This window comes from Pezoporus occidentalis, unplaced genomic scaffold, assembly GCF_034315485.1.
Source record: "Pezoporus occidentalis ecotype Australia unplaced genomic scaffold, CSIRO_AGI_Poc_V1 ctg24, whole genome shotgun sequence".
Classification (NCBI taxonomy): Eukaryota; Metazoa; Chordata; class Aves; order Psittaciformes; family Psittacidae; genus Pezoporus; species Pezoporus occidentalis.
This window is the reverse complement of record NW_026914285.1, coordinates 7,924,362-7,938,446: the sequence shown is the minus strand read 5'-3', so window position 1 is coordinate 7,938,446 and position 14,085 is coordinate 7,924,362. Positions and strand designations below refer to the sequence as shown.

The following is a 14,085-nucleotide window of genomic DNA, read 5'->3' as shown; positions in this document are numbered from 1 at the left end:
TGACCCATTCCCTAGTTCATTAAAGTACCCTCGGCATTCAGTGGTTTGACTGGCCTCAATAAGCCATGATTCCATGTGCATTTAAAATGCTACAAGATCACAGAGTGCTTCAGAATTACACTAACAAAATTTTGGATATGGAACCCCACTTCAGACAAATCCATTCTCTGCATCATTCCAAAACTTCAGTGCATGCACATTATCACAAATAAAAAATGGATAAGTTTGATGTTTTGCTAAAGAAAAACATTTTTTTTTCTGCATTTTAAATATGCTGTTCTTAGCACTGTAGTTATAAAAGTTATTGAGAACAATGGTGTTCCACCAGGCTTGAACCGATCATGGACTATACTTTGCGCCTTTGAATGACAACACAGTACATACGGCCAGAGATAGAAGAGGGAACTAAATTCTGACATCCAGGATAAAGTCTGTTGGTGACATATTTCTGGTGGGATGGTAAACTGTATTCCTAAAGAGCTTTACTCTAATTCTCTGGGGTTTGACGTAGCTGAAGCGATCACTTCGCTTTCAATTTGTAGCAACAGCAACATCTAGTGTTGAAAGCCATCCCTGCTTTTCACTAATGCCATGCTTTGTATTTCAATAGCTGTACCCAACTGAGCTACTCACACCACTGAAATAATTACTTAAATCTGGTAACAGCTCCTCAAACCAGGCAGGCATTTTATCTTCTCATACAAAAAAAAAAGAAGAATTAGGGAGAAAAGGAGTTTAACAGTGCAAGATAGCTCATTAGTGGGCAGGATCTTAGTTGCTCAAGGCCACACAGAGACTGCCAAAGTCAAGCTGCCTACCCTATGCTTTACCTGGAAGATTGTGTCTTTGCCCCAGGACATGTTCGGATCTAGTTTATCTGAGGGGAGGAAATAGCTCATTGCATTTCAGAGGTAGTTTCACTGTGTTAGAGGGCAGCAGAAATGTCTGTGAGGAAATAACACAGCTGACACTCTTTCCATTGAAAGTGTCACTAGGAGTGTCCCTCAGGGCTCAGTGTTAAGGCCAGTGTTGTTTAACATCTTCATTGCTAATCTGGGTGAGGGGATCGAGTGCACCCTCAGTAAGTTTGCCAACAACACCAAGTTGGGCAGGAACATTGATCTGCTGGAGGACACAAAGGCTCTGCAGAGGGATCTGGACAGGCTGCGTCAAGGGGCTGTGGCCAAGGGTGTGAGGCTCAACAGGGCAAAATGCAAGGTCCTGCACTTGGGCCACAACAACCCCATGCAATGCTCCAGGCTTGGGGAAGAGTGGCTGGAAAGCTGCTCAGTGGAAAAGGACCTGGGGGTGGGGATTGATGGAGCTGAATATGAGCAGCTTGTGCCCAGGCAGCCAAGGTGGGCCAACAGTAGCCTGGCCTGTGTCAGCATAGCACGGCCAGCAGAACTAGGGCAGTGATTGTCCCCCTGTGCACTGGTGAGGCTGCACCTCAAATTCTGTGTTTGGTTCTGGGTCCCTCACTACAACACAGACACTGAGGTGCTGGAGCAGGTCCAGAGAAGAGCAACAAAGCTGATGCAGGGTCCAGAGAACAAGTGTGATGAGGAACACCGGAGGGAAATGGGGGTGTTTAGTCTGGAGAAGAGAAGGCTCAGGAAGACCTTATCACTCTCTACAACAACCTCAAAGGAGGTTGTAGTGAGGTGGGTGTTGGTCTCTTAAGTAACAAGCGATAGGACAAGAGGTAACAGCCTCAAGCTGCACCAGGGTAGGTTTAGACTGGATATTAGGAAAAATTTATTCACAGAGAGGGTGCTGAGGCATTGGAACAGGCTGGCCAGAGAAGTGGTGGAATCATCGTCCCTGAAAGTGTTCACAAACGGTGCAGATGAGGCCCTCACTGACATGGTTTAGCGGTGGACTTGGCAGTGCTGGGGTAACGGTTGGACTTGATGATCTTAAAGATCTCTTCCAACCTGGTCGATTCTGTGATTCTGTGAAGAACTCATGGGACACTCTCTCCTGGAGCACCTGAACAGAGGGATGTGCATGGGTGTGAGAGTTTCAAGACCCTTACAGTAATGAGACAGGGAGGTGGGCCACTGCAGCCTGCAAGGCCTTTAAGATTGCCTGGAGCTCTTCCCATCCCATAGGCCTTCCACCTGCAAAGCCATAGTCACAGCCATGGCCAGCTGAGGGGCTGGGTGTACCTGTGTGTGCAAGACAGCCCCAGGCTGAACCGAGGCACTCGAGGGGACCCACTGCCCTGGTCACTCTGGTTCACCCCCACACATCCCGCACCGCCAGACCCTGAGGACAGCCACCTCCAGCACCAGGGTGTGAGAACGGGCTTCAGCTGGAGCCCGGAGGACGCTGGGGAGAGGGGCAGCTGGCAGCGCGGGAGCGGAGCGGGCCGGGCGTGAGGCGACGCTGGGGCCTGCCCGCCCTCGGGCACTACAGCTCCCGGCAGGCACTGTGCAAGAGGCCGCGGGGAGAGAGCGGCTGGGGCGGTGGCTGCAGCTGCGCATGCTCAGTGCCCCGCCGCAGCGGTGACCCTGAGCGCAGGCCGGGGAAGATGGCGGCAGTGGCGGGGCTCTCCCTGAAGGTGAGGTTGTGGGGCGGCGGTGGCATGGGGGGACAGGGGCGGGAAGGGACGGCGCGGCATGTCGCGAGTGTTCCCATACCCATTTCCCAGCCCGGTCCCTCCGTCCGTTTTGTGCCCCGCAGGTGCGGCAGCTGAGCACTTCGGCGGCGAGGCCGGTCTCCAAGCTGGTCAAGGTGAGGGGAGCAGGAGGGCCACCGGCGGGCAGCAGCCGGGTCCCCGGCTCGGGGCCGATCTGAGCCCCCGCCCGGTCTCTCGCCCTCAGCCCCCCATCCAGGTGTACGGGCTGGAAGGGCGCTATGCCACCGCGCTGTACTCTGCCGCCGCCAAGCAGAAGAAGCTGGAGCAGGTGGAGAAGGAGCTGGGCCGAGTGTGGGTAAGGGATTCTACAGCTCATGTTCGCTGAAGCTCGCACGTGGGGTGGGGGGCAACGAGGCTGTTGCTTGCTAGGAGGGAGGTGGACTCGGCTCTTGCGTTTTGAGACTCCCACGGAGCTGGGCAGGCCTGCGTCCTGCCTGCAGTGCACGCCCACTCACTGTTAAGATGCTTGGAAGAGATGCAGGAGGAACATCAGCTCTAAGAAAAAAAAACCTGCTGTAAATGAGCTACACGTGGAGCCGTTGTTTCACTTCCCATCAGCTTCAGACCTCTTCATTCTTTTGCAAGGAATGACTGTTGCTTGCTTTGGGTAGTCCAGTTGGGCCTTGTAACGCCTAGAAACTCATGGCCTTCAGTACATTGTCTGTGTGTGTTTGTGTGTCTTATTAGACCCTTTTGAAAGACCCCAAGCTATCCAATGTTGTTATGAACCCTCACACCAAGAGCGCAGTTAAACAGAAAGCTGTGAACGATGCCTTAGCAAAAGAGAAGATGTCCCCTATTACTGTCAACCTGATGAGTGAGTAACCATTTGACTTCAGAAAAACATGTAAGGCTACTTGTTATTACTGTTAGCTAACCAAAACTGCTTCTAGTGGCTGCTTTAAACCCTTCCAATTCATCTGCCTCTTCCAGATTTGCTGGCTGAAAATGGTCGCTTGCGTTACACACCAGATATTGTCTCTGCATTTGGGAAGATCATGAGTGCATACCGAGGAGAAGTGGTGTGCACAGTCACCACTGCACAGGTTAGTTAGGAACCTCCGATCAAGCTCCTGTGGTGATGGAGAGAGGTGTACTTAGCCAGGAGCACTCTGCAAGCCTGCAGCCAGGCTGGAGCTCACCGTCAAGTCCTCAGTCACTCCCCAGTGCTTTACATGAAATCGTGTTTCTTTTCAAGAGACAGATCAGGATTTTCCATCAGATGTGTACTTTGGCAGGTACGGATTCCTGATGTCGTCTGAAGATGTCAGCATCAAAAGTTTGCACAAACAACTCAATGTTTATGAAATTAAGGGGACACAAAGTGACTGTGGTGTTTCTGTGCTGTCCTTCAGCTTTTTCTGTTCAAGAAGGCTGCTTAATTTCCCTGCCTGGTGCACATGTCTGCCTTTAGAAGAATCTGAAGAGAAAATCTGGGTTCTCGTTATGTCTCTTGGATATTTTCAAGTCCTTCATTTTCTTTGTCTTCTGTTCATATTTTTCAGCCCTTGGATGATGCCAGCCTTACTGAGCTGAAAAGTGCTCTGAATGGATTCTTGGCTAAGGGAGAGGTCTTGAAGCTGGAGACCAAGGTCTGAATTTGTGATTTGTAAATAAATCTCAGCAGGTTCATGTTAAGCTGGGGTTCATCTCCTTGATCTTAAAATAATAATTCCACTGAATCCAGTTGCTGAAATACATAATCTGTACTTTCCTGATGATGCTTTAGTTACTAAAAATCTTAACTTTGGAATACAGTGACTGCAAAGGTATTTTAAGGCTCTTTTAAAAGCTTTCTTTTTTCTTTGTTTTACCAGTGTAAAAACTGCGTGCTGAGCTCACAGAGTTTTGCTAATAGAATTTCTGTTCAATGTTTCTCCTTTAGACTGACCCAGCCATCCTTGGTGGCATGATTGTCAACGTTGGGGAGAAGTACGTGGACATGTCAACAAGGACAAAGATCCAGAAACTCACCAGAATCATGAGAGAGATGGCCTAGCACACTGTCCTTGTCACTCGCAGTGAAACCGGTCAGATGAAGACAATAAACTTACTTCTTCTTGAATAGATGGTGTGAAGTGTTTTGATTCAGAAACCAGCACTGAGAGAGAGAAGTGAAGCTGCAGTGAGTTTCACTTAGTTCTTGCTGAACATTTCATAACCCAGCTTGAAAATGTCGCTTGCCCTGAATGCAGGTGGATGTTGCTCAGAGGGAAATGGAGAGTAACAGTGTAGGAGCTGATAAATGGGGCCACTGCTGCTGTGAGGTTCTGCCAGTCACCAGGGAAAACTTTTGCTCAGGCTATTGTCAGGCCAGCGGAGGAGCAGTCCTGCTGCATAAGCTGATTTCAGTGGCATTATCGGAGCCTGTTCACCAGCCACATTTGATTTTGTTGTTGTTGTTGTTAAGAGAATTTTGGTATAAACAAGTATCCCTGCAGGGGAGGGATGGTTTAGACCTGGGGTTTCGCTGGAAGTGTATTCCCCAGGGGGCCAGCCTGGGGTTGCTGGCCATGCATCCTGCCAGGAGGGGTAAAGGCCACCCTTGGCTTCTGGGCTGGGAATGGGAAGGTCCAAGGCAGAATGAAGTGCTGGTTCTGGAGGCAGTGGGAGTGGCAAGGCGGGCTTGTGCTGGGGAAGGTGAGGGAATGCTGAAGCTCCACGGGTCACTGGCAAGGGGTGGGGGGGGAGCTTGGCCCCCCCTGGAGGATGAGAGGCAGGGCAGAGGGACAGGTGGAGTGGGCCATGGGGCAGTGGAAGGCCCAAAGTTGTCTCTAGCACCCTGTTTTCCATTCCTGGTGCTGTTCCGTAGCAGCAGTGGAATGCATCAAGCTGTACCTGAGGCAATGCAGTTTTCCAGAGCTCAGCACCATGCAGATGCTGGCCCTGGCCTGGATAAAGCAGCCCCAAACATCTGGCGAGCTTCCTGATCTGTCCCACCTCACCTACTGCTACAGCAGCTGTGATTTGCCAACTGGGCTTTGGCTACAGCACTGTCCTGCTGTGCCAACCCATCCCCAAAACTGCTGTGAAAAAAAGGACATTTTCAAGGTGCAGGTGTGGCATGTGCTGAGCTAGACATGGGCACCCACTGCTTAACAGGATACCGAGGGTATTGCTCTCAGGGCAGCTGGCCAAATCCAGCAATTGTTAACAAAAATCGGGGGAGATCAGTGTGGGACTTGCTATGTTCTCGGCAGCAGAGCCACAAGCACACAAATTGCTGCTGGCATGCCTGGCCACAGAGCAGGGCCTCTGTAAAGTGCTGATACCACAGAGTAATGGCACCTGGCCTGTAAAGCAAGTGCCTTTAACTGTTTTGGGGGGTTTTGGGGTGGCTAGCTTTTCAATTATTATTTTTTAGTAATTTATATTTTTGCTGTCTTACTATAGATTTGGTTAATTCTCACCTTTCAAATCTGAAAGAAAATGCAAACAATGCATTACAAAGATGAAAAGCGGCACATATGGGATGACATTAAGTGCTGTAGTTTCCCTGAAATAGTAACTATTACTTTGCTTATACCTGTGTAGTCCTTTTGTCAAAAATACTCACCAGAAGATCTCCTTCATGTGTATGACCCCATATCACTGTTCTTCAGCACTTCTCAAGAACGTAACAGCACACAGTTAAACTTGAAAAGAAAAAGGGATTTATTCTTGCATAATTTCACTCACACAACTACAGTCTCATCCGAGCCAAACAAATTGCACAGCCTAAAACCGCATGGGCAGTTTTCACCATGGTGACTGCAGTCTTGGAAGCAGCACAATTCCTTAAGCAGGTGAACGCATTTTAAGAGCCTTTGCTTAAGAGGACCATGTCTGATAATAGAATTATTTAACTAAGTGTGGCTGAGGAAACATGACGTTCGCAGCAATCAAGTACAGTTGGAACTGTCTTGCTAGAAACAGCGCTGTCTGATTCATAATTATTCATTACACCTATTACAAATGCTTTGAAAACCAAAAGAAGACAACTTCACGGTATAAATGTTTTACTGTCGAACAGTTCAATGTGACAAAAACGAACAATACAAATTAATTGCATTTTCTCTGAGGGAAAAAAAATAAAGAAGTACCTTTTTCTCCTGTTTGGCCAGATCTTATAATATCTTCGTGATTTTTAGGATCACATGAATGCTATGGACCCCAGGCCTGGTCACTCCAAAAGCTGCCCATCCCCAGGGTGCAAACCTAGGAGAGCCTGAAGGATGTGGTGAGATAGGAAAGGAAGGACTGAGAGCAGGAGCAGTGAGCTGGCCAAGCACCAGGACCAGCACTATGGTTCCACATGCAACCTTCCCTCTTCCTCCTGGCAAGAGCAGGTTACACCGTGAGGCCGTTCCCATGGAGCAGCCACCACAGCTGGGGGGGATTTACCCTCCAATCCACCACCCAATGGAAACCCACCCACATTTCAGGGGGGGAGGCAAAGATCCCACTGCTCACCAAGCTCTTACTTTTTAGCTCTGCCTCTATTTCTCCCCTTTGTCCCTTACTCCCCTGCATGCCAGCCCTCTCCTTCCACACGTGCTCCCTGCAGCGGTCAGGAGCTGCTGGCTGCAGGTCTGACACGGGGCTTGGAGAAAGCACCAGCTCCCTTCACTTGCACAACACTTGACCATCCCAGAACCAGCTGCTAAATCCAGGGTTAGGGACACTTTGCAGGTTTATAAGCAGCACAAGGAATTCATCTACAGTTGCAGCAGAGCCTTTGACAACTGTATCAAGCAACTAGGCTAGTTTAACATATTCTTACTGCAGTTCTTTATTCTCTTAAATTAGGTCCTAAATATATCCTCCTATTTACAGAAAAATAATTTCCCAAGGACAGCCCCTATTTTAAAATATTTAAATGAACAAACAAAACTGGGTTCCTATAAACTCTTTTCTGTTAGATTTACTCAGTATTTGACAACAACAACATAGCTGTGTTTTTGTAGTATATATACAAATAATCACATATATATATATAAGCATGTACTTAAGTATAGATACATCAATACGCATGTAGGGAAGAGTGCTGGGGCTAAACAAACACCAGGATACATGTGGTATGTATGTATAAAGCACGCCCCTCAAAGCTAAGGTGATATAACCTGATTCCCAGCTTTTGTGTGTTTCAAGGGTTCTGACTGCTGGATTTGAATACACTGAAGTATCACAGTAGCAAGCAGAGCAGCGTGAAACATGATACTGCTGTTGCAGTAGAAGTTTGGACTTGTCACATCTTAGTTTTGAAAATGTATTTAATAATATTACAAAAACTGCATTATCCACAATGTCCCCCCCCAGACCTACTCACCTGTAACAAAAAGTGATTCATTTCTTTTTAAAGGGTAAAAAAATCATAAAATGAACATTTAAAAAGTCCCCTCATAAAAACTCATGTTGAGAAAATACACAATAATTATGTGCATCTAGAAAAGAGTTCAGTAATTTATCAGCTATTTGGCTTAGTGGCAGCTCAGTGACATGCTCTGTCTTTCAAGGTGCCCAAGTCAACTCACCGGCTGCATGCAGGGCTTTACAGTCTGGCTTTCTACCAGCATCATACTTGTCAAAGTACTCAGTATTTCCAAGGCTGAGTTCAGCCTTCGTGGCTTTTTATTTTGCAGCACTTCCCAGTGGGTCACGATCTGTAAGTATGAGAATTCTGATTTGCCCAGTAGATACAGTTCAGCTGAGTTTAGTGGCTAAAAACACTTTCAGAAAGATAAGAAAACAGCTGCAAAGACTATGAACTATTTATGCATTTTACCTTGATCTTGACATTTTGCTTGATGCTCTATTGCAGTTTTCCAGCCCTTACAGTGCTTGAATCAAGCTCATAATGTAGATTCTACTTTATCCAAGGCTTCTGAATTCCTCCATGCATCCCCACCAAAGCATGTAGGCACCTGGCTGTCTTTATGTTGCCTTTGCACTAAACTGGGGCACGAATTAAAGTTAAGCATCTGCTGAAGTGCTTGTTGAGCCAGGGGCTGCGCCAGAAATGGCAGCTACCAGATGAGCTGTGAGGGAGAAGTCTGGAAAGGAGTCCCTAAAACAGCACTGTTCCACACAGCTGAGCTCTGGGAGTTGAGGTTTAAGAGAAGGAAAGAGTGATGCTTTGCAAAGGACTTAATTAGTTACAAGGCAGAAGCACCAGTTTACTCACAAGACGTACAAAGAAGACAAACCCAGAGGGAACGCAGCAGAACAGGGAAGTGAGATGAGGTGAGATGTGTTTTCCAGTCACCCACTGTGCTCACTTGTGCAGCACAGCCGGTGTTTGGCTTGAAGAGAGGCAACAGGCTCAGCAGGTGGAGAAAATCATGTCTGTGAGGGGACCCGGGTGACCTCAAACATGAGCCTCGACCCTAATGGCAATGAACCAGGGGCTATGGGCTCAGCTCACAGCCTGGCACAGAGGGGAAGGACAGCAGAGGTGTGTGCTCAGGTGACAGGCTGGACCATGGAAAAGGGGGGAGCTGAAGCTGCCATGAACAAAATGACTTCCAGATGCACCTGTGGAAAATGAGCTCAGGTGGTTTTCCTGAGAGGCATATCTTAAAGGGCTGCCTCCTGGCCACAGGGAGAAAAAGCTCTCAAGGTGGATCAACAAGACCAGGCTGATCCTTAGAGCAATCACAGCAGTGATGGAGATGATACAAGTGAAAGGACAGATATCTGCCCTGCTGGTGTGTAACGGCATTGCTGGCAACTACCTCATAAGACTGTATGCTGAAAGGACAAGTCCTTTGAGAGACAGAAAACTGGCACACTGATGGTGGTGCAGTTGGTTCCCCTGTATGGAAAGGGCATGGACCCATGCACCTCCGGATGGCTCCTGAGAGCTGCCTGGGTAGCACCAGGAAAGCAAAGAGCCAGACAGCAATGTTAACAAGTGTATGAAGTCCTTGTGAAAGGATCTTGAAACAACACAGTGCCAAAGCACTTCAGACCTGTACCTCAGAAGGGAATTCCTGGAAAGAGGTGTACAAGGGTGTTACAAACACCGAAAAGCTCTACTTGTGTAAGAAAGCGCATCCAAACTCCTGCATAAACACAGAGCTGCACTAAATCCAGTGTGGCTCTCCCAGGCTGAGGGCAAATGCAGGATTTATTATTACTGTTGTTATATTATGGATGTTCTGGATCCTGGATAATTGAAGTTCTGCTGTGAGACTATGGAGCAGTGTTGTTCCCTTCCAGTTTCTGACCCATTAACTCAGTCCTATTACAGGTCTTAAAACCAGGGAAGCACTAAGGAGAAACACTATTCTCCTTGTTAAAATTAATGGACCTAGGGGAATAAAACAGGTTTACAAGCTCTGTGTTGTAGTGAGGATGCTCATCTACATGAATCTGCTTTTTTAATCCAAAATGTGATCCAAGCATTTTCTGGGCTTCAATTTTGCTGTTACAGTTATTTCGCATTATGTTAGGAAAAGTTTACACACATCTTGATGGGGCTGGAGAAGGGACCTGTGAGCTGAGCTGTGCTATTTTAGGAAGATATTCAGAGATATCAATAACCAGCATCTGAAAAATAGCATCTACATATAGGTATTAAATACTGTTAGCACTGACTAGCCGAGTTCGGGCTGACTGCCAGCATGTGGCACTCATAAGAGGATGGCTCAGCCTTCATACGTTGTGGTAATGCCAGCTGGCTTTCTAAAGACAGGAAGAGATACCTGACTTCCTAGGTATTGCTGCGTGCCTCTCCCTTCCTCAATACAGGTGGCATTTAAACAAGCCTATGAGAAACTGCAGTTTGCTCTATGAAAACACTAGGAGGAATACAGTGAATGAGTCTCTTTTCTCTTTCAGTAAAGAGCATAAAGTCCCTTAAAGCAGTAAGTCCTGGATGAGCAGGAAGCCTATGCAGCTATGATGAATAGAAAAGCAGAAAGCTGTAGCCCACACAGCCATGAAGTTAATGCAAAGCAATGTGCAAGACTATAGCATACCTGACCAAGGTAAACCAGGCTGGAGTCAATGGGTTTCTAAGAACTTTTGGCTAACACTAGTGAAAAGTAGTTCCATCTGGGAAGCTAACAGTGCCAGTATGCTACAGAGCTCTGAGGGAGAGCAGTAAGAAAACAGGGACATCCTGATGCACAGTCAGCTGGCTCTAAGTAAGGGCATATATACATTCTGTCCTCGACACAGAGGGATTAGGACAAGTTTTCTCTAGGATTAGACCCATTATGAGGGATTCATTAAATATTGGTGAGCCAAACTCCAGCCTTTCATCATCATCCTATCTGCGTGACTCCTGACATTAATGGGAGTTAAACATTCCTCTGCATCGAGGGTCAGTGGGAAATCACAAGTGATGGTGCTTAGGAAGGTGCTCAGTTCCATTACAATTCCCCCAAATGGTGCAATTGTACGTGCCCATGACAAGGGTCGCAATCAGAGGAGCCCCTGCAGCTAAGGGCTCCCCACTTCCAGCACCAGCTGTGTTTCAGAGGCCGGTGCAGCTCCTTGAGGCTCCCTTTGAACACATGGCCAAGATTTCTGTGTTGCACACAGTGTCTTTTTTTGTCCTGTTAGGTCTATTTAGCTGTTGCTGTAATGCATGCTGGTGAAACGAGACCGTAAAAACGTGATGCTACTTTCTAAACACTGAAATTAACATTCACCGTATTTACAGCTACTGAGTAAAATTAGGACAGCGATAAAAGGTTGGACAATGACATTTAATGTTATTCCAGTAATAGATTTTTATCACTCTTTTTTATCCTACCACAACAATGTGTATTTTCATATACATTATATTTAATAAAATGTATTGATATGGGATTAGGAAAGCATGGGTTTAGTACTATTTACAGATTTTAATTGAAACCATTTTCTTAACAACATTGAAAAATAGAAACTTAAAGTTTTCTTAATTGTGTTTTTAGCCAGTTAGTGGTAAACAAATGCATGCCTAGGAAGTTACACTCCCTCTAAAATGTGGTCAGTCGAAAGTTTCCAACTAAAGTGTGTATCTCTGTTTTGTTTCAAAAAATACATAAGTATGTCTGTCATTTCTGATACAAAATTCTACACTATCTTTAATAAATAAATAATAAAGCGATTCTGATAAGTATGAAATGTAAACTTTGTTGTCCCTCCAACATACTTGGGTTTTTTTTCCCATTGCTTGAAACATTACAGTGGTCTTTTAGGAAATTATAATACACAGACACTTCCCAGCACAGTTTACACTTACTATCATACTGCATCTACCTATCCGTTATGAATATATCCTAATTTCCTAATGGAAATCAGTAAGACTTGTAGTGCTAGAGAACACCACCTATACAGGAAGGGTGAAACCAGTACTGAAAGGACATGCAAGGAACACCAAAACCTAACAACAGGCTCCACGAGAACGTTCACATGCTAATGAAACAGGCTGACACCTCCCATTCGGAAAGAAAGTCCTTACAAAAATACTAGTGTATGCATGATAGGTCATGAACAAAATGAATCCAAGGAGAACAAAGAGGAATAGAGGAATTTTACTCTTAGGGGTCTATTCTCTCTTGAGTCCAGACTCAGCAAAGCACTTACACATGTGCTTAAGGGAAACAAGACGTAAGTGCAAGCTTAAAGCTGGGTGCTTTGCGAAACAGGGAAAGTTTGCTGGATGTGGGTCTATGTGTGTGTATTTGTAGAGTTAAATGGATATATAAGCCCTGGCATTCCCCCATATGACAAGGCTTTTACTTTGGGGTCACCCACTCTGCACCATCACAAGCACTCTGTTTCTGGCTGCATCCAGTATCGCTTCCACCAACCCTGTGGTCATGCTGGCTTCCCACAAACACCCTGGTGAGCTACAGAATGCTGCTGCCCTGAATTTAGTGACACTGTGTCAAACACAGGCTTGGTCCAATTTAATAACTGGTCACCACTAATTGCTTTGCAAACTAGACGCTGTGGGGTAGGAATTAGCTTCCAGAGCTAGAGCTGTGATTTTGTGAATTCCCCCACTGCAGGTGACGGATCATCCATCTGTGGTCACACAGGCAAGCAGCAGCAGGAAAGGAACATTGAAGTGGTATAGCACAACATACAGCAGGGCTCTACATTTAATCCTTCACTTACTGTTCAAACATTTACAGTCCTACAGAAAACAGCAACTTCCAAAGGTACCAAGTGGGTGGACTTTTCTGGACTGCAATTCACCTCTGTGCAGAAGGCCTGTACATAATTTATTTTCAGGGGCAACGTGCATCATGAAGTGGTATGTTAATAGAATCTTCTCTGTTTATACATATAGACTATTTATTTTCTAAGTCTTTTCAGTACCATCATGAAGATCCCCAAAGATCTTCTTACTGCGTAACTGCTCCTTCCACTCACGTTACATTTACACGCCACTTTGCTGAGCAATAGACACAGAATTCCTTAAGGGGGAAAACCCTGCAGAAAGCCTCCAAAACATACCAGCATTGCCTTCTTCATATAAATTAAAGAGTAGGGTAACTGGAGCAAGCACAGCAACCTATGTGGTTTGCCAGCCTTTCGGACTGGAGCACAACGAACATCTAGGTTGTTTCATAAACCGTAACATCAAGTTCCTCATAGAGAAATTGAGGGAGGTCTCCTCACTAAACTGGGATTCATTTTTCAGTGAGAATTATCAAGGCACAAAGATGCTCCTGTTTGCTTTGATAACCCTCTTACGCGTGAAGGGCAAGCAGTAGTTTCATACCACACCAGTTAGGGTTTTGTGACAGCTTCTGCAGACACCTATTGCAGTGAACTCAGGCTGAAAGAAAACATTGGTCCCTTTCCTTCTAAGGCTCATCGAACAATTGCAGGTCTAGCCGGACGACTATTTCTCCTGTTGGAACTTCATGTAGAAGGAGACACTTTGTAACTGGTCCCTTTGAACCCTGATCCTTCTTAATGTCTGCCACACGGATCTCTGTTCTGCCCAAAAAGTCTGAAATGCAAAAAGACAGCATGCTCAGGAGTGACACGACTGGTTTATGCTGCAATGAAACGCTAATTTGCAGAAGGAACTAAGCTTCCATCTACACACAAGAGGAGAAAACAAGTATTCAGTCCAACTATATCTTTTGCAGTTGAAGGCAGCCAAAGGCTGCCAATTGGCAGCAAATTGGATTGTATCTAAACTGTATTAGACAGCATTAGACAGCAGCAGCATTAGAAGTAAATGGCCTCATAATCAGAAAAATCCACTACGTAACTGACAGCTGCCTCAATTCAGTAGCTTATTTGTTTTATGATATGTTAGAAAAAAGGCCAAAGGCTGCTGCACATTCAAACAGAGTGTGAAGCCCTCAGGAGGTGATAAAGCCAAGAGGTGCATCACACTAGCAACAAGGTCAATGGGCCAACTGGCCCTGGCCACATGAATGACAGTCCTATTCAAATACCTCTTGAGAGATTATGAATCCAAATGCACTCTTCAGTGCTCCATA

The 14,085-nt window shown here is 46.1% G+C and overlaps 2 protein-coding genes and 1 long non-coding RNA gene across 14 annotated transcripts in view; 1 reads left to right on the top strand and 2 right to left on the bottom strand.

Annotated features, from left to right (window-relative positions):
* LOC134165447 (uncharacterized) overlaps positions 1–2,764 on the bottom strand; it is a 38,723-nt gene extending 35,959 nt beyond the window's left edge. For all 4 annotated transcript variants that reach the window (XR_009965532.1, XR_009965530.1, XR_009965531.1 and 1 more), the window contains exon 1: positions 2,646–2,764. This is a non-coding gene — a long non-coding RNA (uncharacterized LOC134165447). The remainder of the gene's footprint in view (positions 1–2,645) is intronic.
* ATP5PO (ATP synthase peripheral stalk subunit OSCP) lies at positions 2,451–4,709 on the top strand. Its single transcript, XM_062622243.1, has 7 exons — positions 2,451–2,566; positions 2,689–2,739; positions 2,829–2,939; positions 3,332–3,461; positions 3,578–3,690; positions 4,150–4,236; positions 4,530–4,709. The coding sequence occupies exons 1-7, from the start codon at positions 2,537–2,539 to the stop codon at positions 4,641–4,643; spliced, it is 636 nt and encodes a 211-aa protein (XP_062478227.1). The 5' UTR covers positions 2,451–2,536; the 3' UTR covers positions 4,644–4,709.
* A 6,612-nt stretch (positions 4,710–11,321) lies between these two features.
* Positions 11,322–14,085, bottom strand: part of ITSN1 (intersectin 1) — a 137,322-nt gene continuing 134,558 nt past the window's right edge. For all 9 annotated transcript variants that reach the window (XM_062622251.1, XM_062622253.1, XM_062622252.1 and 6 more), the window contains one exon: positions 11,322–13,583. In XM_062622251.1, coding sequence (XP_062478235.1) covers positions 13,435–13,583 — 149 coding nt within the window. In that variant the 3' untranslated portion in view covers positions 11,322–13,434. The remainder of the gene's footprint in view (positions 13,584–14,085) is intronic.